The sequence below is a fragment of the Cnephaeus nilssonii genome (assembly GCF_951640355.1).
Source record: "Cnephaeus nilssonii genome assembly, chromosome: 21".
NCBI lineage: Eukaryota > Metazoa > Chordata > Mammalia > Chiroptera > Vespertilionidae > Cnephaeus > Cnephaeus nilssonii.
Window position 1 is genome coordinate 22,767,150 of NC_137092.1, and position 26,702 is coordinate 22,793,851.

The 26,702-nt window shown below is 38.8% G+C and overlaps 1 protein-coding gene across 3 annotated transcripts in view; it reads left to right on the forward strand.

The window, feature by feature from the left end:
- The window catches only part of TDRD5 (tudor domain containing 5), a 52,057-nt gene extending 34,840 nt beyond the window's left edge, over positions 1-17,217 (forward strand). Inside the window, exons 12-18 of one of the 3 annotated variants that reach the window (XM_079761852.1) lie at positions 1,301-1,501; positions 2,003-2,158; positions 4,291-4,452; positions 6,142-6,312; positions 8,277-8,417; positions 10,010-10,220; positions 16,175-17,217. In XM_079761852.1, coding sequence (XP_079617978.1) covers positions 1,301-1,501; positions 2,003-2,158; positions 4,291-4,452; positions 6,142-6,312; positions 8,277-8,417; positions 10,010-10,220; positions 16,175-16,422 — 1,290 coding nt within the window. In that variant the 3' untranslated portion in view covers positions 16,423-17,217. The remainder of the gene's footprint in view (positions 1-1,300; positions 1,502-2,002; positions 2,159-4,290; positions 4,453-6,141; positions 6,313-8,276; positions 8,418-10,009; positions 10,221-16,174) is intronic. The other 2 variants (XM_079761853.1, XM_079761854.1) reach the window with 2 other exon arrangements.
- Positions 17,218-26,702: the final 9,485 nt, after the last annotated feature.

Sequence of the window (26,702 nt, forward strand, 5' to 3'; positions counted from 1 at the left end):
TAATGGGGAGTGCATTGAATCTGTAGATTGCTGTGGGTAGTATGGACATTTTAATGATGTTGATTCTGCCAATCCATGAACATGGTATGTTCTTCCATCTGTTTATGTCTTCCTCTATCTCTTTTTTCAATGTCCTGAAGTTTTCCGAGTACAGGTCTTTTATGTCCTTAGTTAAGTTTATTCCTATGTATCTTAATTTTTTTGGTGTAATGGTAAATAGGATTTTTTTTCATTTCTCTTTCTGTGAGTTCATTATTGGTATATAAAAAGGCCATAGATTTCTGGGTGTTAATTCTATTCCAACAAAATGAACAACCTAGATGAAATGGACATATTCTTAGAAAAATACAAGCTCCCAAAACTCAACCAGGAAGAATAAAAAAACCTGAATAGACCGATAACTACGAAGAAATTGAAGCAGCAAACAAAAATCTTCCAGCAAACAAAAGCCCTGTCCGGACGACTTTACAGGGGAGTTCTAACAAGCATTCAAAGAAGAACTAAAACCTATCCTCCTCAGACTATTCCAAAAAATTCAAGAGGAAGGCATGCTCTTTTTCTATGAAGTCAGCATTACCCTAATCCCAAAACCAGATAAAGACACCACAAAAAAAGAGAACTACAGGCCAATATCCTTGATGAACATAGATGCTGAAATTCTCAACAAAATTCTAGAAAATCGGATCCAGCATTACATTAGAAAGATCATACACCATGACCAAGTGGGATTTATTCTGGGGATGCAAGGATGGTACAATATTCTCAAATCAATAAATGTGATACATCACATAAACAAACTGAGAGACAAAAATCACATAATCATATCAATCGATGCAGAAAAAGCATTTGACAAAATCCATCACCCTTTCTTGATAAAAACTCTCAGCAAAGTGGGAATAGAGGGATCATACCTCAACATAATAAAAGCCTAATATGACAAACCTACAGCCAACATCATACTCAATGGGCAAAAACTAAACTCATTTCCCCTAAGAACGGGAACAAGACAGGGATGCCCACTTTCACTACTCCTGTTCGATATAGTACTGGAAGTGCGAGCCATAGCGATCAGACAAGAAGAAATAAAAGGCATCCAAATTGGTAAAAAAGATGTAAAACTGTCCTCATTCTCAGATGACATGATACTATACGTAGAAAACCCCAAAGACTCCATCAGAAAACTACTAGACCTAATAAATGAACTTGCAGTGTAGCAGGGAATTCACTTTTGCATATCCTTACTATATATAATTCATGTTTGAGTTTACCATGTGAATTTTATATATTGATTCTATTTCAGGAATATTGGACATCCAGAGCCATTTTGCAGTTCCAGAAGTTGTGTGGTTTGAAGCCATTAGTTGGGGTAGTAGATGAATACATAGATGGAATCCTTAACATTTTTCTGTGTGATACATCCTCAAATGAAGACATCTATTTCCATCATGTCTTGAGAACAGAGGGCCATGCTATTGTATGCCGAGAAAATGTCCCTTCTAAGGTGGAGCAGTATTTTGTAATTTTTTGTTTGTTTGTTTTATTTAATCTCAACAGGTATAAGAGAATTTATAAGAGAATTTAATACAGAAGGTTATTTTATTTATTCTCTAGTCTTAGATACCTGTGAGATTCCTGCCTTCTCAATGCAGAGCACTCTCTTCATTTTCAGATGACCACAAAAAACTGCAGTTAGCTTCCTGTCCTTTACACTATGAATACTTGTATTTTAAATAATTGATGAGAATTTACCCTGAAGTATTTTAATTCTCTCAGGTGTACTTAGAGAAGAACAGTACTCTCTTATTTTGCAATTATTAATAGCAATGTTTGCATTACCATTAATATTGATGTTGAGAATTTTTCTGACGAGGAAAAACTTTCATTATTTTTAACTATTAATTTTAGAAGATAATACATTTCCACAAAAATTGAAAATTATGAAGTACTAACTTTTTCACTTTTCTCTGAGTAATTAAACACTTTCTTCTTTATTTTATCCTAGGGTTTCAGCGAACTCAATCCTTTAGTTTTATACACTAAATCCAGTGAAGGGCCAGAGGATGTCTTGACAGTACTTGGTTGTCCTTCCCAGAACCACTGTTTTAATGAAGACCGAGAGATAAGTCCACAGTCAAAAGAGAGTGATTTATATACCCCGGTAATAGGTTTTTGCAAATATGATTATAATTATTTTTATTGTTAACATTTAATTAGTGCTTACTATATGCCAAACACTATAAATAGAACTTGAAGTATGATATATTAATCTTCATAAAGTCCCCGTGACATAGTTACTATAATAATTGTATTTTACAGGTAAGGAAACTGAGGCTTTCCAAACCTAGGAAATGTCTAGTGAGAGACATTTACCTATACCTCTCATAAATTTCTGGTTTCACCCTTTGCTTCAGTAATGCTTCCTCCTGCACGAATTCTTCTGCACTCAATTCCATAGCTGCCTTGGTGCGATTGTGACTTCACTTACACCAATCCAAATGCTGACACTCCTCAGCTTCTTCTTCAGGTGTTCTTATGTTTTCATTTCTCTGTAAACCTTTTTGCAGCTCCCACCCACAGCAATACAAACATTATTATTATTCCAGTAGCAGTAATAACATAAAACAACAGCAACGTTTATTGAACTCATACTGTGTGGCAGGCACTGTTGTAAGTACTCACATGTACTAGTTAATTTATTTTCACAACCACTTTACCAGGTTGGTACTTTCATATCTCCACTTTACATATAAATGAGGCACATAGTAAGAACTTAAATGATTTTCAACCAGTGAACAAATAAACATGCCCTTTGAGTCTTATATTCCTCCTGACAGCAAGTACTGGGCTAAGAATATAGGGTATGTTCAAATTAGAGCGCCAAAAAAGTGTTTTTCTGGACACAATAGGACTTATTTTCTTTTAATAAAATAGGAAAATATTAGTATGTTTTACATATGTGACTTGAAAATTATTGATATGATTATATTTTTTAGTAGACACTAGTTACTACAAAAAGAGAAAAGAAAAAGCAAATTTGACTACTGGGGATATTAACTGGCTTTGAAAAATATGTGTGAAAGTTTATTGCTGCATGTTTTTAAAAATATATTTTTATTGATTTCAGAGAGGGGAGAGAGATAGAAACATCAATGATGAGAGAGGATCATTGATTGGCTGCCTCCTGCAAGCCCCTACTGGGATCGAGCCCACAACCCAGGCATGTGCCCTTGACTGGAATTGAACCTGGGACCCTTCAGTCCACAGGCTGATGCTCTATCCACTGAGCCAAACCAGCTAGGGCTATTGCTGCATGTTTAATGCAATATAAAGATTTTTTTCTTTCTAGTTTACGTTAAAATTAATTGGGTTTGTTTGGCTTTCTTAAGCCTGAAGTTTTCTTAGTCATTATTATTTGATTAGAACAATTATATTTCCTGATTTTAAAATAATGAATTGAGTTCAACCTTTAATATTTGTAGAATATACTATCGTCATTCTGTTTATGTCTTCAGATAATCATAGTTCAGCCCTAGAAATGAAATAAGGCCATCTTTTCTGCAAAAGAGAGAAGTCTTAAAATTCCCCTATTCCATCCAGCCTATATTTTAACATATTAATACTCCTTTATGATACACACACATACACCAAGTTCCCTGTAATTCCCACTCTTCTTTTTAGCATTCCAACAGTTTGTGTTAAATTCTTTATTGCATCTTCTCAGAACATCCTCCTACCCTGGTAATATTTTAGTTCTAGCACTGAGAGGGATCTGCACTATTGGTTGTACTGTGATTATACAGTTGTGTGTTTTCTTGCTATATTTGAGTTCTTTTAGAGCTGGAACCTGTTGCACTCATCTTTAAATTCACAGAACGACCTTGTACACATTTCATACTATGTACTAAATAAATGTTTATTGGCCTGAACTAGTGTAGCAGGATGGGAAGTCCGAGGGTCATGAATAAAGTTAGAAAACAATGTAGTATTTGTGTGAACCACAGCAAAATAATCATCCCCTTCCCGAATATAGGCATGTAGCTTTTGGAAACAGCATTAGTATAAAAATTAAATAAAATAGCCCTGGCCGGTGTTCTCAGTGGTTAGAGCATTGCTCTCTGCCCCCTGTCAGAGTACCTACAGGAGGCAACCAGTCAATGTGTCTCTCTCACATCGATGTTTCTCTCCTCTCTCCCCCCCTCCCTTCCACTCTCTCCAAAAAGCAATGGAAAAATATCCTCAGGTGTGGATGAACAAAAATAACAATAATATTTTATCTTTCATATCTACTAGCAAGATATTAATGAAAAAAAGGCTGTCATTGACTTTGAATATGAGTCAAAGAAACCATTAAAGGATTCTGAATTCAGCTCTTTGAAAACTCAAGATAAGAGCTATGAGGAAGATACAAAGTGTTCTATCCCTAAGCTAAAGGATCTGAAGGAAGAAAATGAGGTAGAAGGAAAGATTTTTTTTTAAAATGTAACTAATGTAATACAAATAATCCATAAGTGAAGGGGGCTGGAATGAAATAGCTCTTTAAACCTTACTGTTGCTCTCAGTGCAGTCAGAGCATCTGCCACAGATGAATTATAAATTCTCCCTTCAGCAGTCACCAAGACCAAAGTAGAAGCAACATAGTCTTGATCACAAAAAAGAAAGGGCCTTATCTGGCTTTGCTGTGTCAGTTACTACCCATAGCTTTGAGCAGTCTTCAAGAATTATGCAGTGATTAGAAACTAGTATTGAGAAACAGTATTAGGAAAGCCCATCAGGAAAAAATGCTGACAACTTTTTTGGAGGACATATTTTTATTTTAGTCAAATGTTTATGAACACATAGCTTAGAGTCCCTCATAACTCCTCCCCCTACATTTCCTGTTTCACAGAGCAATCGTTTTCATCTCTTTTAGCTGCTGCTTTTGTAATTTACCTATATTTCTTTCATTACATAAGATGCTTATGTTATTTATTGATTCTTCAGTTAACTGTATATGGACCACACACAACCATATCCTTTTTACCTCCCCTCACCATCTCACTAATATAGTTACCAAACTTTCTGTTAGTTCACCATTCAATATTTACAGTGTTATGACTCTGTAAGTGCTGTTCACAGCCAATTTGTTATGGCAACGTTCCTTCCCTGCATAGCTTTTATTTTCTTGTGTTAATGTTTCTTTTTAACCCAGCATACAATAAAATTGACTTTCTTTTGATGCACTGTCCTGTCAGTTTTAACACATGTATAGTTTTGTGCTCCACCCTCACTTTTTTCTCTTGAGAATACTCTCTGGCCTTCCAGAGGGAGGAAGACTTGTAGCTTCCTGGTTCCTTGAGATGGGGATCCTTGAATCTGGTGCTCTAACTACTATTGTTTTTTTTTTTGGGGGGGGGGGCGTTTTTTAGATTTCAATCACAGTTTACTTTCAGTATTGTTTTGCATTTGTTTCAGGTGTACAGCATAATGGTTAGAGTTAGACAGTCATATCCTTTTCAAAGTGGTACCCCTGATATTTCCAGTACCCACCTGGCACCATACACAGTTATCGCAATAATATTGACTATATTCCCTATCTGTATTTTATATCTCCATGACTGTTTTGTAACTACCAATTTGTGATTTAATCCCTTCACCTTTTTCACCCTCCAGTCTATCTGGCAGCCACCAGCCAGATCTCTGTGTCTACGAGTCTGTTTCAATTTCATTTGAATCTAACTGCTTCTTACTCAGACTTTCAACCAGTGCTTTTGTTTCATTACCACTTTACCCCTTACTTAAAAAAACCTTGTGTGCCAATTCCTGCAGTTTTGTGGTATCAGTGGTATAAATCTGGGTTTCTTCTTAGTTTTTCGACTCTAAGCTTAGGGTTCCACTTTCTCAGAACTGCTGGTCAGCTGTCACTTGTCTGCTTTCCTGTATCCAGAATGTAGATGGTATTTTCTGCTCTTTTGTTCCCTTTGACCATGAGTTTATACCTTAAATTTATTTTATTTTGGTGATATTTCAGGAGGGAGAGAGTAATAAATTGTGTATTCAAACTATCTTTAACTGGAATCAGAAAAAAATTGTAAACCTAAATTTTAAAATGTGCTCCTATAGGAACTATAAATTAAAGCTTTTCTGTCTTCTGATACATTCTAGGATGAGATCCCCACTGGAATGCCATGCCTGGAGTCAGTGACCATAGGTGATGATATTTGGGATGAAAACTGGTTACCTTTGCGAGCTAAAATGGGAGAAGAGGGCGATGCCTCCCACTCCAGCCATGGTGGAAAGAAGCCATACCTGTCATGTAAAGAAATGCCAGAAAAGGTTAGATCCTTGAGGAAAAAAAAGTGAATCACTACTGAAAAAAAAGCAAATGTAAACTCACCTGTTGACACCTCAAGAAAGCCATACATTCTTCAATTCAAAATGATTTTTCAGAAGATAATTCAAAAAAATGCACTGTTTCTTTTAAAGTTAGTCATGGTAGGAAGGGGGATAGAATGAAGCAGGGACAAATAAACCATGGACTTATTGTGCCTTTCTACCCTTTCAATCATGATTTTTGTTTCATCATTGGCATCTGGTCAGGGCATTAGGATCTATAAGTAAACTGTTTTCCCGAATTTTGTTTTTGCTGCATTAGTCTTGTAATATAACTTCTGGATGTTAGCAGTGAGAGAACATTTGCTAATATTGGTCCTAACTATATATTTAAATTTTAATTTATTTCCCACCGGTTATGAAAAAGAAGAAATATCTGCAGTTAAGGTGCTCCTTCTAATTAATACCATTTAAATACTATCCTATCTAATAAAAGAGTAATATGCAAATTGACCGTCACTCCAACACACAAGATGGCTGCCCCCATGTGGACACAAGATGGCCGCTACAAGATGGCCAGCAGGGGTGGACAGTTGGGAGCGATCAAGCCTGCAGGGAAGGGCAGTTAGGGGTGACCAGTCCTGCAGGGGAGGGCAGTTAGGGGTGACCAGGCCGACAGAGGAGGGAAGTTGGGGGTGACGGGGCCTGCAGGGAAGGGCAGTTGAGGGGGACCCAGGACTGCAGGGGAGGGCAGTTAGGGGCAATCAGGCTGGCAGGGGAGTGGTTAGGGGGTGATCAGGCTGGCATGCAGAAGTGGTTAGGGGCAATCAGGAAGGCAGGCAGGCGAGCAGTTGGGAGCCAGCAGTCCTGGATTGTGAGAGGGATGTCTGACTTCCCTTTTATCACAACTGCCCTCCTTGGCAGGCCTGGTCCCTCCCAACTTCCCTCCCCTGCTGGCCATCTTGTGGCAGCCATCTTTGACCACATGGGGGCAGCCATCTTGTGTGTTGGAGTGACAGTCAATTTGCACATTACTCTTTTATTACTTAGGATAGAGGCCTGGTGCATGGGTGGGGGCCAGCTGGTTTGCCCTGGAAGGTGTCCTGGATCAGGGTGGGGGTTCCCTTGGGGCTTGGGGTGGCCTGGGCGAGGGGCCTGTGGTGGTTTGCAGGCCAGCCACGCTCCCTGGCAACCCAAGCGGAGTCCCTGGTATCTGGGATTTATTTATCTTCTATAATTGAAACTTTGTAGCCTTGAGCGGAGCCAAGCCTCCTGCTTGCTCTGTGGCAGCAGCCATTTTTTTGGGATTTATTTATCTTCTATAATTGAAACTTTGTAGCCTTGAGTGGAGGCCTGGGCTGGCCAGGGTGTGCGGAAAGCTTGGCTTCCTCCATTGCCGGGGGCAACCCAAGCCTCCTGTTCGCAGCCATCTTGATTGGGTTAATTTGCATTCTAGCTCCTCATTGGCTGGTGGGCATGGCTTGTGAGTGTAGCAGAGTGGTGGTTAATTTGCATATTACTCTTTTATTAGATAGGATGGGTATTCAGAGGAATTTAGGATACTGGGTATGGATCAATCAATAATGAAAGGAGGAAAAGTCACAGAAAATTAATAAGTACCTTTTCTTGTTTAATATACATTGACTCCTTATCTTTTTTTTTTTTAATATATTTTATTGATTTTTTACAGAGAGGAAGAGAGAGGGATAGAGAGTTAGAAACATCGATGAGAGAGAAACATCGATCAGCTGCCTCTTGCACACTCCCTACTGGGGATGTGCCCGCAACCAAGGTACATGCTCTTGACCGGAATCGAACCTGGGACCCTTGAGTCCGCAGGCCGACGCTCTATCCACTGAGCCAAACCGGTTTCGGCTGACTCCTTATCTTTACCTTGCCCAAGTTATCCTCTGTTTGGGCCATGTGTCACTATTTCTCAGTTTATTGTTGGAATTTTTTCTCTGTAGGATTGGTGTTTTTCTACACAAGATACATGGGATGATTCATGTCAGCCTTTAGGCCTTGTGAATGGAATGCAAGTAGAAGCTCAAAAACAAGAAGGACTGGGTGCTCAGGAAAAAAATACTGGGACAACCAGCATTCAAAAGGTAAATGTCTAATGAATGTTATTTTCACAGGTTTGCATGAGGAAAGTGCTTTCATTTTTAGAAAGTAAAATTCTGGTTAATGATCCCTCCCTTAGCATTTTGTAGAATACATATACATTCAATGTTTGTTGATTTTAAAATGTCAGTGAACTTAATACTTAAAAAGAAAACCCTGAGCCTAAAATTAAAAGATTGATTAAGCATCTATGTTTGGGATAGATAAACAGGTATATTTTTATAACTGAGCTGTAAATTTTAAGCTCTGTATCTGTCCTGTTATCTAGGTCTGTTTTCTTTCATGTTGTTTGGCAGGCGCACTAACCCTGGAATAAAATACATTTGTTTTTTGTTTCTCAGCTATGTTATGAGCTTCCTGAAAACAGCAGGACAATTGGTGGTTTTGTGTGTTAAAATTTGGTATTCCATCCACTTAGCCCAAATTCAGTCTCTCTTTGGGACATTCTTCTTTTTCTCTTAAGCCAGTGTTTCTTTTCTTTTTTTTCTTCTAAAGTTTTACATATGTCTCCTTTTTCCCCAATTGACACCCCCTCCCCCTCTCACCCCTGAGGACAAGCCCCCACCGCCCCAGTGTCTGTGTCCATTGGTTATGCTAATATGCATGCATACAAGTCCTTTGGTTGCTCTCTAACCTCCCCTCCCCTGCCATTTGTCCCTGGATCTATTCTTGTTCATCAAATTATGTTGATCATTATATCCCACATATGAGTGAGATCATGTGATATTCATCTTTCTCCGACTGGCTTATTTCGCTTAGCATAATGCTCTCCAGTTCCATCCATGCTGTTGCAAATGGTAAAAGTTCCTTCTTTTTTATAGCGGCATAGTATTCCATTGTGTAGATGTACCACAGTTTTTTAATCGACTCAACTTAGGCTGTTTCCAAATCTTAGCTATTGTAAATTGTGCTGCTATGAACATAGGGGTGCATATATCCTTTCTGATTGGTGTTTCTGGAAGCCATGGTTTCTTAATACTCCGTTGTGTCACTTCTTCTGAGGAGCCTTCCGTTTAACTCTGTTGCAGTTAATGCGTTTTCATGGCTAGCTGCAGCACACACCGTTTCCCTGAGGACCGTGAGCTCCTTATGGACCAGGATCACATCTCCTGGAAAATGGTGTGGTTGAGCACAGAGAACACACACTGGCCTGAGTTCAGATCTCTGTCTTGTCATTCATTGATTGACATTGGATAACTTACTCTAGCTCTCTGTAATACAAGAACATAACACCTAACCAAAAAGTGGTCATTCTGATGTTGAAATGAAGAACATTTGCAAATAACCTAGCACTGTCTCTTGTTTCCTGCTACTCTTCCTTAGCTGTGTGTGGCAGTGGTTGGTAGGTGCCATGTTTGCTCAAAATATGTGTTCAATGAATGTTTTGATGGTCACTAAGTTAGTGGACTTGTTTTTTCCAGAAAGTATAAAGATTCTTAAAAATGATTTTTAAAATTTATGATATAAAAATATTTATCTTTTATTATTTTTAAGTAAGGAAACAAAACAGGCTTAATCCTTCCTTTATATTAACAGTTACTTTCCATGGTTTTGCCTCCTTTTTCCCATTCTGCAGCAACCAAACTCAGAAGGTTCTTCCTATTCTTCCCCATTGCCCAAACTGGAAGAGTTCTACATCTCTCTTATCCAGACACAGCAGTCAGCAGAAGGGAGCCCGTGTGAGCTGCACAGCACGCAGATGCAGCCACAGCAGGCTCAGCTCTCTGCAGCAGCACTCGACTCACCCCCGACCATGGTGGATTCCCCAGAAAAACACTCTGATTCAGGTAGGTGTACATAAAACTGACAAATGTGACTCACCATGTTGCTAAAAAACGTACCTTTTCCAGAACATGAATTGGAAAATGCTGACGTTAGCATTTGTCTCAAGTCCTGGGCTCAGTTGTTCCCTTTCACTTTGCCACTCTTCTTTTCTTCCTGCAGTTTGAGCGGTGTCAGGTTTACGTACAGTAAAATTTGCCAGTTTTTACAATTCTGTGAATTTTGACAAATGTATACAGTCTCATAACTACCACCACAGTTGTGATATGGGACGTTTACATCAGTCCGAAAGTTTTGTCGTGTTCCTGTGCAGTCAATCCCTCCCCCTACTTGCTGGCTTCTGGCATGTCACTTTCCCTTTTCTAGAATTTCATCAAGTTTATAGTTTTTATGTGTGAAGAAGAAAGTGAGTTATTTCATTTAGCAAAATGTTTTAGAGATTCATTCAAGTTGTCACTAGTGTCAAAAGTGTGTTCCTATTTATCACTGAGTAGTAATCAGGTGTGTTGGATATACTACAGGTTGTTTATCTCTTCCCCAGATGACAGCCATTTAGGTTGTTTCAGGGCTTGTGCCATTATGAATAAAGCAGCTGTGAAATTCACATACAGCTCTTTGTGTAGACATGATGTTTTTTATTTCTTTTCCGTACATATTTCAGAGTAGAATCGCTGGGCCATATGGTCACTACATTCTTTTTAAAAACTGCCAAAGTGTTTTCCAAAGTGGCTGTACCTTTTGTATTTATACCAGCAACGTATGAAAGTTGTGATTGCTCCACATCCTTGCCAACACATGATATCATCAATCTTTTTACATTTTGCCATTTTAGTATGTGTGTAGTAGTATCTTATTGTGGTTTTAATTTACATTTCCCTATTTGCCAATGATTTTGACCATTTTTTCATGTGCTTCTGTGCCATCTGAATATCTCCTTTAGTGGATTACCTGTTCAAGTATTGGATAATTTTTGTTGTTGTTGTTAATCCTCACATGAGGATATTTTTCCATTGCTTTTCAGAGAGAGTGGGAGGGAGGGAGGGAAGGAAAAGAAGGGAGAGTGGAGGAATGGGAAAGAGAAAAAGAGAGAAACATGGATGTGAGAGAGACACATCAACTGGTTGCCTCCCACATGCGCTCTGATCGGGGCAGGGAGCGAACCCGCAACCCAGGGATGTGCCTTTGACTGGGAATCGAACCCAAAACCCTTTGGTTTGCTGTCCGACACTCCAACCACTGAGCAGCACCAGCCAGGGCTTGGCTAATTTTTATTGGACTATCTCCTTTTTATTGATTTGTAAAATATTCTTTATTGTAGACATAAATCCTTTGTCAAATATAACATGGGAAATATTTTCTCCCAGTTCGTGGCTTGCCTTTTAATTTCTTTGGAAGAACAAAAGCTTTCATTTTGATGAAGTCAGATTTGTTGATTTATTTTTCTTTAAAGTTTTGAGTTGTTGTTTTTTTGTTTGTTTTTTGTTTTATGTAGAAATCTTTTCTAACCCAAGTAAGATTTTCTCTTATATTTTCTTAGGAAAATTCTATAATTTCAGTTCTTACATTTAGGTCTGTGATCCAGTTCATTGATTTTTTGCAAATGGTGTGATATAAGGATCAGTGTTTATTATCATGTGTATAGTATGAAAACATTATAATAGCATACTTCCATTTTTCCCATCCCAGCCTTTGAGCTATTGTTATATATTTTACTTCTTCATATATTATAAATGTCAAACTCCATTCTTACTATTTTTGCTACAGTCAATTTTTTTAAACAAATTAAAAATGAGAAAATTCTCTTTTGTTTATTAATTTGTCTGTTATATCCAGTGTTCTGTATTTTATTGTATAAATTAGGAAATCCGATTTTTACAGCAACCCTATTCTGTAAAGAGCCAGAAAGTAAATAAACCATATTTACATAGACCATATGGACTATGTTGCAAATACCTCTATAATATAGCCCCAAAGAAGCCATAGAGAATATGCAAATGAATGAGCATAGCTGTGTCCCAATAAAAATTTATTTAAAAAACAAGTGATAGGCTGGTACTGGCCCACCAGCCGTAGTTTGCCAATGCCTATTGTAAATCCAACTTTCCATCTGGTATTATTTTTTTTTTTTTTTTGCTTGAAGAACTTTAAATTTTCTTGTAATACAAATAGGTTTGCTACTGGTGTAATCGCTCAGCTTTCATACATTACAAAACGTCTTTATTTTTCCTTCATTTCTTTAAGATTATTTTTCTGGATATAAAGTTATAGGTGGACAAATTTTCAGTGCATTAAAAGATGTCACTCTGCTTGTCACTGTTTCTAACAAGAAGTCTGTTGTCATTCTTATTTTTGTTCCTCTGTATAGTAGTCCTCCCTTATTCATGGTTTTGCTTTCTATGATTTTAGTTATCCAGAGATAATTGATAAGTTTTAAATTGCATGCTGTTCTGAGTAGCATGATGAAATCCTATGCCAACCTGGTTCTTCATGCCCAAGATATGAATCATCTCTTTTCCAGCATAGTCACACTATATGCATTAACCACCCTTTAATCACTTAGTAGCCATCTGGGTTATCAGATCAGTTATGGGATAGAGGAAGACACACACACACACACACACACACACACACACACACACACACACCACATTCACATAACTTTTATTACAGTATGTTAGTATTATTCTATTTTTATTATTTCTTATTGTTATTGATCTCTTAATGTGCCTAATTTGTAAATCAAACTTTATCATAATTATACACACACACACACACACACACACACACACACACACACACGGAAAAATAGTATATATAGTGTTCAGTACTATTTGTGGTTTCAGGCATCCACTGGGATTCTTGAGACATATCCTTCATGGATAAGCGGGTGACACTGCTGTAATGTGGTATTTTCTCTGGATGCTTTGAGATTTTCTCTCTTATTACTGGTTTGCAGCAATCTGGTTATGAGGTGCCTTGGTGTGGTTCTCTTCCTATTTCTTCTGCCGGGGGTTCATTGAGCTTCTTGGTCTGTAAGTTTATAGTTTCCATTAAATTTGGAGGAATTTAAATCATGGTTTTTTTAAATGTTTTTTCAGTCACCCTCCCCCCTTCTTTTACTCATTTTCACATTACACATGTGATAGACCACTTGTGTTGTTCCGCAGCTCACTAATACACTTTCTTTTTTCCCAGTCTTTCCTTTCTGTGTTTCATTTTGGATAGTTTGTATTACTGTGTTTTCAAGTGTACTAACTTTTTCTTGTTCCATGTGTTATATGTTCTTTTCCCATTCAATATATTTTCATCTGAGAAACTGTGTTTTTCATCCCTAGAGGTTTGGTTTGGATCTTTTTTATATCTTCCATTCCTCTCCTCATCACAGTCATATTTTTCCTCTGCCTTCTTGAAAACTTGGCATTTCCGTATAACAGCTATTGTCATACCCTTGTCTTGCGATTCTAGCATATATATCATTTCTGCATTCTGTCATCTCTATAATTTTTTGAATCAGCCTCTGTTGGTTGATTTTTCTCCTGATAACAGGTCATTTTTTCTGCTTCTTTGCTTAACTGGTAATTTTTATTGGATGGTAGACACTATTAATTTTACATTGTGGCCAGATCACTGCTTGGCCTAAGACTCAGAGGGACCTCTCGCAGACTGCCAGCTGCTTTTCCCTCCATCTCTGATACTTTCCTCCCAAATTCCAGACTCGGTCTTCTGAGCCCAGTAAGACCTCCAGGCTGTTTGGGTTCTTCCTCCTGTACTGCAGCCTGGAAACCATCTCCAGTGAGCTAAGGCACTTGTGGGGCTCACTTTGCTTTTCACCTCCTCTTCGAGATCTCTGTCCTGCACATTGTTGTTCAGGTCTGAAAGCTGTTTTTTCCTATATTTTGTCCAGTTCTCCAGTTGCTTAAAGCAGGAAGTTTGTTTTTCAATCCTTGTTAAATTAACATCATGTCTGGAAACAGAAGTTTTGCTGCTCTTTTAAATTTTTGATCACATGGCCCTGCTTTGATATTTTTATACTTTTGGAAACCTGAGCTCACTGAAGACTTCCTGTCAAACCACATGATTGCATTAGAACATACCATCTCTTTTCCTCTCTTGCGGGCATCAATTATAGTTTTAATGATTGCAGTTTTACTTTTTAGAATAACCTGTCAAATCTTGAATATAATTAATTAATCAGAAATGTATGGAACATATACCACATGCTGCTACTGTAGCTAGTGCTAAAGATGCAGAAGTGAATAAAATGTTGGATTATACCTGCTATTTTCTCTGATTTTTAAAAATTATTATTTTTAAAAATATATATTTATTGATTTCAGTGAGGAAGGGAGAGGGAGAGAGAGATAGAAATATCAGTGATGAGAGAGAATCATTGATTGGCTGCCTTCTGCATGCCCCCACCAGGGATCGAGCCCACAACCTGGGCATGTGCCCTTGGCCGGAATCAAACCTGGGACCCTTCGGTCCACAGGCTGATGTTCTATCCACTGAGTAAACAGGGCTTCTCTGAATTTTTTTTTAAAAATCTGTGTTTTTAAGGTATAGAGCAGTGCTTTCAAAATGTAGTCAGCATACTGATGCCAGTGTGTGAACTGTTTATATGGTGGACTACACAATAGAGCATTGTCTAGCTCATGTAGATTTTTTTTCAAAAGCAGGACTTTCTTAAAGGAAGCAGAATGCTGGAAAAAGCTACTTCTCTCATGGTAGGGAAGTAATAAATACTTCATAGAACAGCTACTTTTAGTAGAACTGTCTAGCGTACACATGTGGGAATGCCTAGCATTCCTTTTTTTTTTGGATATTTGGAACTCTGAGAAATATGAGTTCCCAGCAATTTATTTCACTTAAAAGGCCCTTCCTTCCTTCCTTCCTTCCTTCCTTCCTTCCTTCCTTCCTTCCTGTGCACGGATTCATGCATCTGTGGGGTCCCTCGGCCTGGCCTGCGCCCTCTTGCAATCTGGGACCCCTCGGGGGATGTCGGAGGCCCGGTGCACAGATCGAAACCAGCCGTCTGACATCTCCTGAGGGGTCCTGGATTGCGAGAGGGCATTCTGCAAAGTTGTTGTCGCTCAGCAGCTCCTGTGTTGAGTGTCTACCCACTGGTGGTCAGTGCACGTCATAGCTCCCAAATGATCAGCCGGTCAGCCAGTTGCTTAGGCTTTTATATATATAGGTATATATATATAGATTATTTTTCAACCACAGTTTACATTCAGTACCATTTCACACCAGTTTCAGATGTACAGCAAAGTGGCCAGAACACCATGCACTCTACACAGTGGTCCCCTGCTGCCCTAAGCACCTGCCTGGCCCCACACCTCGTTATCTCCCCATCATTGACTGTGTTCTCCATGCTGCAGTTCACATCTGTGTGACTGGTCTACAACTCCCGATTTCTACTGCTTAATCCCCTCACCAAAAAGGTTCTTTCTTCTTAGCTGAAACGAATTCCTAAAGAATTTAGGTTATAGCTGATAACTGGTTTTAGAACTTCACAGCAACCGCAGTCCTGGTCAGTTTTATTTTCACACTGCCACAGACTCGGAATGGGGACCACTTTGGCAACAGACAACGGCCAGGGAAGGAGATAGGAGCGCTTCAGGACTCTTCCCTGGAATTGGAATTGTATCCAGTCTTTGGATGTAAGATGAGATGCCCTAGAAAGAAAATTTACTTTCCTTGTTCAGGGTACATTTTTTCTCTCTCTCTTTTTGCTCTCATCCAGACAGGAGTTTATTTTATCTCAAAGCATGATTCCTCATCCTCATTTCCTTTCCACTTGTTGATTAGTTTCTAAGTCTCATCCTCTCTGATTTGCCATTGGTTCTTATCACCACCTAACAGAAGATGTTTGTAACGCACAGTAGAGATCTAGAATAGGAGAGAGAAGGCCGTGTGAGAATCCCTTGAAAAGACTTGTGCTTTCTTTCTTTTTCAGTGGAAAGCTCTCCAGAGAGCCTAAAGAATGAAGATTTTTCTAGTAGCCATGCTATCACAGTGTTCAAAGATAAAAGCTATGGAGCCATGGACCAGCTCTCTTTGATTTTGTCTCCTGAGCACCAGATTTCTCAGAAATTCTACATTCCTCGAAGTACAGCCACTGCTGCCTTAGGAGCTGCTGCCCGGCTAGCCACATCCAGGAGCTTCCTACACTGGTACCCCAGTGTGAAAAGGATGGAAGCATGAGGGAGGGGAGGATGAAGGAAGGGAGGGAAGGAGAAGGGGAGAAAATAAACCCACTGCTTTGGGCTTGGTGATTTCCCAGGCCAAAAATAAGGACGACATGTTGAGACAAAATAGTATTTTGGTAGTTGAGGCCTTTGTCTCTCTGTGTGACTGTGTGTTATCTTTATTGTGCTAATAGTCCATTTTGTTGTGTAAGTATTGGTATTTATTGTTAATTTTTTATTGATGTTGTTTTTTATTCTGTATAGTTTTGTTCACCTTTGTTTAATGTAGTAGTTTAATGGAGTTTTTATATTTGTTGTTTCTTTATGTTGCTACATATAAATGTTTTTCTTATACATATCATGACTGATAAATGAAAACTGAAAAACTAATGTTTTGTGATCCATATGTAGTAAGATAAAAATGATCTTACATCTCTATCTCCAGAAAAAGGATGTCTGAATCTTGAAGCTGCTTTTTCTATTCATTTGCAATCTTCTCTATCAGAGAAAGAATTCAGGGCTTGACTTCTTACCATCTGTATTTCTTTGCAATACTAGGATCAGTAAGAAAATCAACATCTGAAGCTTTGGTCATAGAAATACTTTTACATTAAAAAATATTAAGCTGTCATCCTAACCAGTTTGGCTCAGTGGATAGAGCGTCAGCCTGCGGCCTGAAGGGTCCCAGGTTCGATTCCGGTCAAGGGCATGTACCTTGGTTGCGGGCACATCCCCAGTAGAGGGTGTGCAGGAGGCAGCTGATTGATGTTTCTCTCTCATCGATGTTTCTAACTCTCCTCCCTCTCCCTTTCTCTCTGTAAAAAAATCAATAAAATATATTTTAAAAAAAAAGCTGTCTCTCAGTATAGGCAATTCTTTGGAAACAAATAACTAAATTAGAGGCTGACTGTTGAAACTGAGTTGAGCCATCTCTGTAGTCATCACAGTTCCCAGGAGCCTTAATGTCGCAGTAGTTCAACCGTGGTATTTAAGCATTTATATAACATTATGTCCTCTGAAGTCCAATTGTGTGAAATACTATATGACCTATTAATATAAAATATTATATGACCTATTCTCACTTTCTTAGCCCCTCTCCTGCAGCCTCCTGTTTTAGCATTAAACAGCAGAGCTGCCCCCTAGTTCCTTTCTCTCTTCCTACAATAAGGAATCTCTCCTCTTTCCTTCTCGGCTACTTAATCAGCACAATGTCCACTGAGGAAGGGAGTGAGATAACAGTGGATATGGAAATGCACTTAAATTTATAATCTTATTGGCTGAAACTTCTTTCTTAGAAGTAAATACTCATACAACAATGTTAAACTCAGAGTCGCTAACTACTGATAGTTTTTGGTTTAAAGACCTTAGAAAAAACATGTGTACTGCAATAAAATTTAAAAATCTAGATTCACCTTTAATTCCAATTCTCTCAAAGAATGATGATATAACAATTAACCCAAAAAATAGTAATCTGGAAACATCATTGACCCACCGGAAAGAACAGTTACTCATTTGTTTTTTTGTGATTTTATATCAAGACATTTTTTATTGGAGAAGACATTTGAAGAGTTACACGGAGGGTCAATAAATGGTCAATATGGCAGTTAAATAGCATATGTGATATTGTCGTATGGCCTGGAAAAGCTTTGTTTTTCCTGTAAGTTTAGGTAATTATTCACAATTTGTTTCTAAAGAAGAAAATTTATCTTAGAATTCTTGCTTTAAAGAAGAAACCAAGTTTGAGTAACATACTTCACTTGTCCGGATGGGCAGTCATTGGGTTTGTGGTCAGATAAATTTGGTAGAAGCAATATTTACATTTTGGGTAATATTTACATTTTCCTCTGAAAAGCATTCAGCTACCAGCAGGAACTCTGCCAACGCTGAGTAACCTGGCAGTGACTAATTTTACACTTTGCCAGTTAGACAGGGATTAGGGAATCCCTGTGTGAAGGCTCTTTCAGAATCCTATCCAATTGCAAATGCCCTGATAGAGAAGAATCATTTAGACAGCGCCATCTCACACTGTCTGTCAACATGCTTAGAAACCTATTTAATAATTAATAGTTAACATCCTGTTTGAGTTAGCAGAGTGAATGGACCTTTGAGTGGCTTTATATTTTGACCACTTGGCTTTGACTAGGACAGCCAATCTGCCTATCTGTTTACCTGTCTTCTCCCAAAAGGTGGGCTTTGTTTGGTAGTTAAAGCATGAAACAAATTTAATAGGTCATTTGAAGATGAGTAAATAGGTCTCTGTTTAACTGGAACAGCACAAAGAACTGTTCAAAAGATAGGTAGATGCTCCGTGGTTTAGGGTTAAATTACTTATATTTTATTGTTAAAAGATGGGTTGACATTTACTGTACTTAGAACAGCCCCCCTTCCCACAGATTTGGTGTTAAGGATCTATTAGAAATAATGGAGGTCCCTAGGAAATATTGACTGGGAAGTAGGAGCCTGAGGTGTGTAAGAGGGAATGGGGGTGAGAACATACAGGAAATTCCTGGTTATAAACGCTTTAGGGATGGAAGAGGGAGTGGCTTTACTAATAGACCTCAGATTTTGACTCCAGTGGCTTGTCGCCAATACCCCTCTTCCTTCTAAAAACACCATAGGGTATCAAAAAAAGGGGGTCATTCCAGCTACAGCCAGCCATGCCTCTTCCCTCTGAGTTTCACACATTGAGGTGCCAGTTGTCCATTTCAAGGGGGGGGGTAACTAGAGGCTCCAGCCTGCAGTCAGACTATGTCTGAGAGAGTTAGGATTATAGAAATTTGATCTAGAAGGGACCTTCGATGAGGACGTTTGAAGCCTAGAAAGACTGCCTTGCCTCCAGTCACACGGCTTAAATTCCCACATCTGCTGACTCGTCGCTCAGTGCCCTCTCCACAGGAAAATACTGCAACTCTCTCTTGTGAAGTTTAAATGATTGGATGCGAGAAGACAGTGTATCGTAGGTACATCCAGAAGAAAGGTGGTTCTGATAGCTGAAGAAACACCCCTGGTTTTGGAAGGGAGGGCAGGGTGGATTTGCTAAGAGCTCATATTCTTGAACATGGATAGCTTAAATAGCAGTGGACTAGTTCTACCGAAAAACCTGGAAGGGGCCCGGCTGGCATGGCTCAGTGGTTGAGTGTTGACCTATGAACTAGGAGGACACTGTCGATTCCTGGTCAGGGCACATGCCTGGATTGTGGGTTTCATCCCCAATAGGGGGCGTGCAGGAGGCAGCTGATAGATGATTCTCATCATTGATGTTTCTATTTCTCTCTCCCTCTCCCTTCTCTGAAATCAATAAAAATATATTTTAAAAAAACACCTGGAAGGGGGCATTGTAAGGGATGAAAAACCAACATCTTATAAAGCCATCTTCCTGAAGCTTCCTATTAATGTTTATACTGTGTAGCAAGGCTTTTCTAACAAACTTCTGATGGCTTTTCAGACTTAAATTAGTCCTGTTTATATATACAGTGCCACAGACAGTATTATTCATAATTTTGCAGAAGTCATCACTAAGACGCTTAAAAATTTCATTTCCTATAGCCCATTCAGATCTTGATGTTTTCCAAGGCGCATATCAACTAAATCTATTTACCTTGAACTTAGCCATACTCATTTGTCTCATATTGGTAGTCACCAGTCAACCTACTGAGTTTTTGGAGTCATCCAATTGGAACCAGAATACGTAAACTCTGCTGTTTGAACCACGTAGACAGAAATTGTTTTAACTTTGCAGTCAAGGACTGCTCTGATATTTAGAACCATGACTGATTGGTGTGCCACTTTTCACATGAAATTCTTTGATCTACCCCAAAACTGAGTAGAGAATTTATACACAGCTAAATTTTCTTGGTTATAAACATAGTTTTCAGGAAATGCTTTTAGCTTTCTGTTTTACTTTAAATTTTGTTTTATACTATTGTTTAAAAAGTTTTTTTAAAATATTTTCCTGTGGAGAAGGCACTGAGCTAGGAGTCGGCAGATATGGGAATTTAAGTAGTGTGACTGGAGGCAAGTCAGTCTTTAAAAATATTTTTTAATTTATGGAAAAATGGTCATACAACAATGTGTTTAATATTCTTGATGCAATTTAGATAAATTGGTGAGGAAACCAAATTTTTGAATCTCTGCTCTTTAAACTTTTGTTATAGAACAAACAGATAGCTATTGGGATTAAGGAATTATTATTAACCTAATCTTTGGTGTTTGTAACAGCATTTTGCTTGCTTTATTTAAATATTTATGAAGTTGGAATTGGTTTCATCAAAAATGTCTAAGCCGGTTTTTTAAAATTAGCTTTTTGTTGTGATGATTCTGCAGAAATGAAAACTTCACTTAAATATGTGACTGAAAGAACTTGAGTAAAATACAAAATTTCCTTGTGTAATTGTGAAAACAGAGATTTGATATTCTTCTTGACTAAAATATTTGTCTTCATTTTTGGCACGACCTCTTTATTCTTACTTTGGCCTTTGTAAACCTTTGCTATATTGTAGATAATACCTTTATTCCATGAAGTTGGAAATTAACTCGCACTGGAACCACTTGTTAAATATCTGACAGTCACATTTCTAAGACTTGTTTTCTTATGTTTATATGAACATATCAAACCCTTATAAGCCATCTTCCGGTTTCTTAAATTCTTAAATTACTGAATACCAGTCCTTGTCGCATCTTGTGGCTGCATTGCCTTGATTTCCTGAAGTCACATTCAGAGCCTTTGCTGCAATAATTCTTCTGCCTAAAGCAGATTATTTACTGGTGGTACTCACACTCCCCTCAGGTGACGTTTCCTACAAACTTTTCTTTCATCTGTCATCTCACTGGACTCTTCAGTAGAAACCAAAGACAGCTAAGTTCATAACTTACTAGAAAAATTACTTCTTGACAAAGCATCCTGTTACTGTAGTGTTGATACCCATGGAAAGCCTCCTCTTATACCACACATATGAAAATATCTGTCGGTTAAATAAAACTCTGTGTGTATCATTTAGGATACTATTAGGCAAAGCATATCCCTGAGGGATGTTCCGTATTTCCTCCTCACGATACCTTAACGGATATGTTTCCCCTTTGCTTAGCAGGATGAAACTTAAGCAAAGATACATGATATGGGTAGAGCCAAAGGTTTATCCTTTTATGAATTTTAAAAGTAACAGTGTGCCTGTACTGATCTGGAGTAGGGCAGTTAAACAAATTGGGAGTAAAGGGGTGGAACATTTGGTTGTAACGTCTCACATTTTAGGCAGTGGAACATCTGTTATGATCAAGTAGAATGGGTTTTTCAACAATCTTTTTTTCAGTTGATGCAGATTTATATTTGCTAAACTTTTTAGATTCAAAAACATAACTCCTTATCTGGTTTCTACTTGGAATTGGTCCAGTTGTTGACTTTACCAGGATTCACGAGACTCGGGAAAGTTGCCTCAAAAACTTGATTTAAGAGAAAAATGGTGAGTTTAACAATAATAGCCAAATCAGTTGTAGAAAACACCATGTAATTATCAGTACTGGCTTTACTTAGGATCTTTTCAGATTTACAGTCATTCAACGTATTGTGGAAATGAATTTGTGGTATCAAACCTAGAGTTTATGGAATTTTTGTTAAGTCTCTCAGCTAAGTTGAAAGAAATTCATGCTCACTGGTCCTGCTTTGTCCTTGGACCAGATCATAAACATGGGATACTCCTGAGATAGAGTCCTGTTAAAGACGATGTGCTTGAGCAACTTGGTAGAGCCCTCTGTTTGTCATGAATTTAATGCTTAAGAATTTCCAAGTTCTATATGCTATGGGGGAGTGATCCCTAACCTTTTGTGGGGTCATTAACTTTATTTTAAATAAATATCAAACACTGAGGACTGTCTCCCCAGAAAGCACACATTCATACACATTGTTCCCTAATTTTAGGAATCCTGAAACCCTCTTTACACTTTTTTGAACAGAAAAAAGTGAGAAAAATCTTCTTTCTCCCCATGTCCCACCTCTACCCCTGTATTCCCTGCCACCACCCACTAGTTGCCTCAGATATAAACCCAGGAGTAGAATCATCCTTGACCGCTCCCTGCCCTTCATTGCCACAGTGAAATCAGATTCTACCTCCTGAGTACCTCATTAGTCCACCTGTTTTCCTGCAGACCTGCTGCCACTAACGTAGGCCAAGCCACCTTCATGTCTTTTCTGGCACGTGGTAGAATTCCAGTCAGTCTTATTGAGTGAATGAATAAGTAAACAGGACAAAGAATAAGATACAAATAAGATCCGTTGAAACCTTGATCTCTCTTCTACATTGCTATGTTCTGAATATAAAACAGAAGGCTTTGTTGGGAAGAGTCTAATCACACACGAGCAAACAACATCCCATTTAAACTTTGCATTTAGAATTAAAGAGCGTGCCCTCCAGATAAGAACTGAGTAGGAAGACTGGAAATATTTTGTCTGGGTTATTCTTCTGCACAAACCATATTTGATTATTTTTCTAGTTTGGTTTGTAAAAGAAAGTATTAAGGAAAAAAAGCAGTTTGACATTTTCAGGTTCTCAACAATCAGCCTCTCACCCTCCTTTTTAAAATTTTGACTTACCAAATTGGCATCTTTTAGTCTATCTTTTATTTTTAAAATTTTGTTTTGTTCTAAAAGTCAAATGAAATAGCTTTTCTTTGGAGATTAGGTGTTGCTCTCTCCTCACTGCTAGGTGGCGCTCTAGGACAGGAATTCTGGTGCCAAGCCCTGTGCTAAAATAAAATTCCTTTCCTTGAAATATTTGGTTCCATGGCCTGTCGTTTCAGAGTTGGAAATGAAACTTGGAATTCACTTCATCTAACCTCTCTTTACTTGTAAAAACAAGTTGTGACATTAGTGAATCCTTTGGGAAGTAAGGGTCTTAGAGTAATTTAAAGTTTCTCCTAACTTAATATTGCTGAAAGCTGCCACAGAGCTTTCTGTGTTTATAGAACTTAGACTTTAACACTGTCTTTCTGTCTGTCTGTCTGTCTTTGTTACATACGGTGGTGGGGAAACACCCACCAGCCCCTCATCTTATTCGGAAGCTACAGCGACTAATTCTATCTTGCTCCACTGAAGAAGTTCAATGGGGAAAAGTCACCTTTCCATCTTTCTTTTGGACTTTCCAAGTAGATATGATTTTACCTCCTTTATAAGTTTCTGTTGTGGAGAAATGCAAAATTCTTACAATTTAAACACATTTTGAGCCTTTAGAAGGATTTTTTTTTATCTGCGTGTTAAATTATGGATGGTTGTATATTTTCTGGAGGAAAGTTCTTAGCCTCCTCAGATTCTCAAAAATGATTAAGAATGCCTGCAGAAATTCTACACCCTGAAGTTAATAAACCTATATGCTTTCTGGGTTCTCTGGGAAGATGGAAAACAACTACTAACCTTTGTGACTCACTTTCAAGTGAAGACAAGCGACTTCTGTGGTGCAGAGAGTGGGCTTTGCTCACAGCAGGATCTTGAGTCAGTTATGATAACCATCACTTATGCACAGGTTTACATATCACAAAGCTGCAGAGACACTGCCATCAAAAGGGAATGAGTTTAGATCCATTAACACAAGAATAGATGGGAAGTTATAAGTTCAGTACCCTGTTCACTTCTGGGTAGCAGTGCATTTACAAAAGAGGTAGACCAGCATTTATGAGAGACTTGGTTGGATATTAACAGCTTTATTGAGTTCAGATAATGTGCCGCAAGTGGCTTGTTCCAAGTACATTATGTAGATTATCTCACTTAATCTTTCAACAACACCATGGGGTGGGTATTATTATTATTCCCATTTTACAGGTAAGGAAATTGAAGCACAGAAAGGTTAAGTACCAGGTATCTTGCCCACACTAGGACAAATTCATATTGCGTCATAATATTGTTAACAGTATATGCCATACAATTTACATATTTTATTTAATTCTCACGGTGTCCCAATTGCTATTCCTTTTTTATAAGAGGAGAAACTTAAGGCTGAGAAAATTAAGTAATTTACCCAAAGTCACATCTAGTAAGTGGCAGGAACTAAATATGTCTGATTCCTCTAAAGCAGTGGTTCTCAACCTTCCTAATGCCGCGACCTTCCTAATGTAAATATCTGTGTTTTCCGATGGTCTTAGGCTCTATAGCAGCAGTTCTCAACCTGTGGGTCACGACCCACAGGTTGAAAACCACTAGCAGGGTCGCCTAAGACCATCGGAAAACACAGATATTTACATTACGATTCATAACAGTAGCAAAATTACAGTTATGAAGTAGCAACGAAAATAATTTTATGGTTGGGGGTCACCACAACATGAGGAACTGTATTAAAGGGTTGCGGCATTAGAAAGGTTGAGAACCACTGCTCTAAAGGGTTGCCTATATTGTCTCCTATTATGCTTCTTCTTTTCCCTCTTTAACCCATTCCAATTTCACCAACTCCACTCTACCAAAAGTGCTCCTATTGAGGTCTCCAGTGACCTCCTGTAGCTGAATCCAAGAGTAAGCCCTCAGTCCTCATCTCGCCTGACCTATCAGTAGCCTGACCTATCTCCCCTCCAGGGACATCACATTCTCCAGGGTTCCCTCCTACTTGTTGGTCAGTCCTTCGCATCTCCTTTTCCAGCTTCTCCTCTTAGTGTAGGAGGGCAGCAGGTCTCATTTATTGAGTTTCTCCAATCTCGTGGCTTTAATTGCTATATGATGAAGATTCCATTTGTATCACCAGCATAGACCTCTTTCCTGAACTCCATAGTAAAATGCTTATTTGACCTCTTCACTCTGATGTCAAACTTAGCAGTTTCAACATGGAGCTCAATATCCTCATCCCATCTGCATCAGATCACACCACCTACAGTTTTCACTAACCCAGTTGATTGCAACTCCCTCCATCTAACTGCACAGCCAGAATGCTCAGAGTTATCACTGACTCTTCCCTTTCTCTCCAACTCCACACCCAATCAGACAGGATATCCTGTTGGCTGTACCTTCAAAATGTATCTGGAGCCCTAGCCGGTTTGGCTCAGTGGATAGAGCATCGGCCTGCGGACTGAAGGATCCCAGGTTTGGTTCCAGCCAAGGGCACATGCCTGGGTTGTAGGCTTGATCCCCAGTAGGGGGCGTGCAGGAGGCAGACGATCAATGATTCTCTCTCATCATTGATGTTTCTATCTCTCTATACCTCTCCCTTCCTCTCTGAAATCAATAAAAATATATATTTTAAAAATGTATCTGCCACCTGGTCTGAATCAACACCATCATCTGGTGCCCCTGCTTCCTACATTGCTCTTTCACTCTTTTCCACAAGGCACCCCAGGAATCCCTCCTCTGCTAAGACCCTGCAAGGAATCCCGGTTTTGCTCAGAGCTCCTACAATGTTCTTCACGTGGTGTTGCCAGATAAATGCAAGATGGCCAGTTAAATTTGGATTTCAGATAAACAGCAAATAGTTTTTTAGTATCTCTCATGCAATATTTGGGACATAGTTATACTTTTAAAATATTCATTATCTGAAATTCACATTTAACTGGGAATTCATGTTTGCTAAATCTGCCAACCCTACCAACAGGCCCTACATAATATGTGCCCCCCATTATCTGTCTGACCTCACCCCCCACAATCTCCTCCTCACTCTCTTCACTGCCCACACTGACCTTGAGTCCAAACAGGCAGCTCCCACCTCTGGGCTTTGCCTTGGCTGTTCTCCCTCCAGTCTCTGCATCTTCTCGGAGATGTCATTTTGGAAATCACTACTCATCCTGATCCCTCTTGCTCTCCTCTACTTTTTCCCATAGCACCTACTTTTAAGATACAATATAACTGTTTACTGTCTGTCTCCAACGACCACATTATAAATTCCACAAGGCATGTGTTTTGTCCATTTTGTTCATTATTGTATCCTAACAGACTAAAACAATAACACATGGGTACACGAGTAGTTGTTGAATGAATGAGTGATTTCAAAAGCCTGTGCCCCTTTCCACTGCATTAGAGCCCCTCGATTTCCACTTGTCTTATAACAAATATTTGAAGAACCTTAGAGAGTCTAATCCGGAGAGGAGATATTGGCCTTAGTGGGGAGTGCACTTACCTCCCAGTTGTTACGGTCCTTCTGCTGGAACATTCTGGGTCAAGGCACGGGATTGACAACGCTCTGCCCAGGCAATTACCGTGTCCCCAGACTCTCAGCATTACCTCCTAACATAAAACTTGTTTATTTTCTGTATGCCAGGCCCTGTGCAAAACTCCAAGGATATGAGAATAAACAAGATCATTCCTACCTAGAAAGACCTTACAGTGAGGTTGAGGTT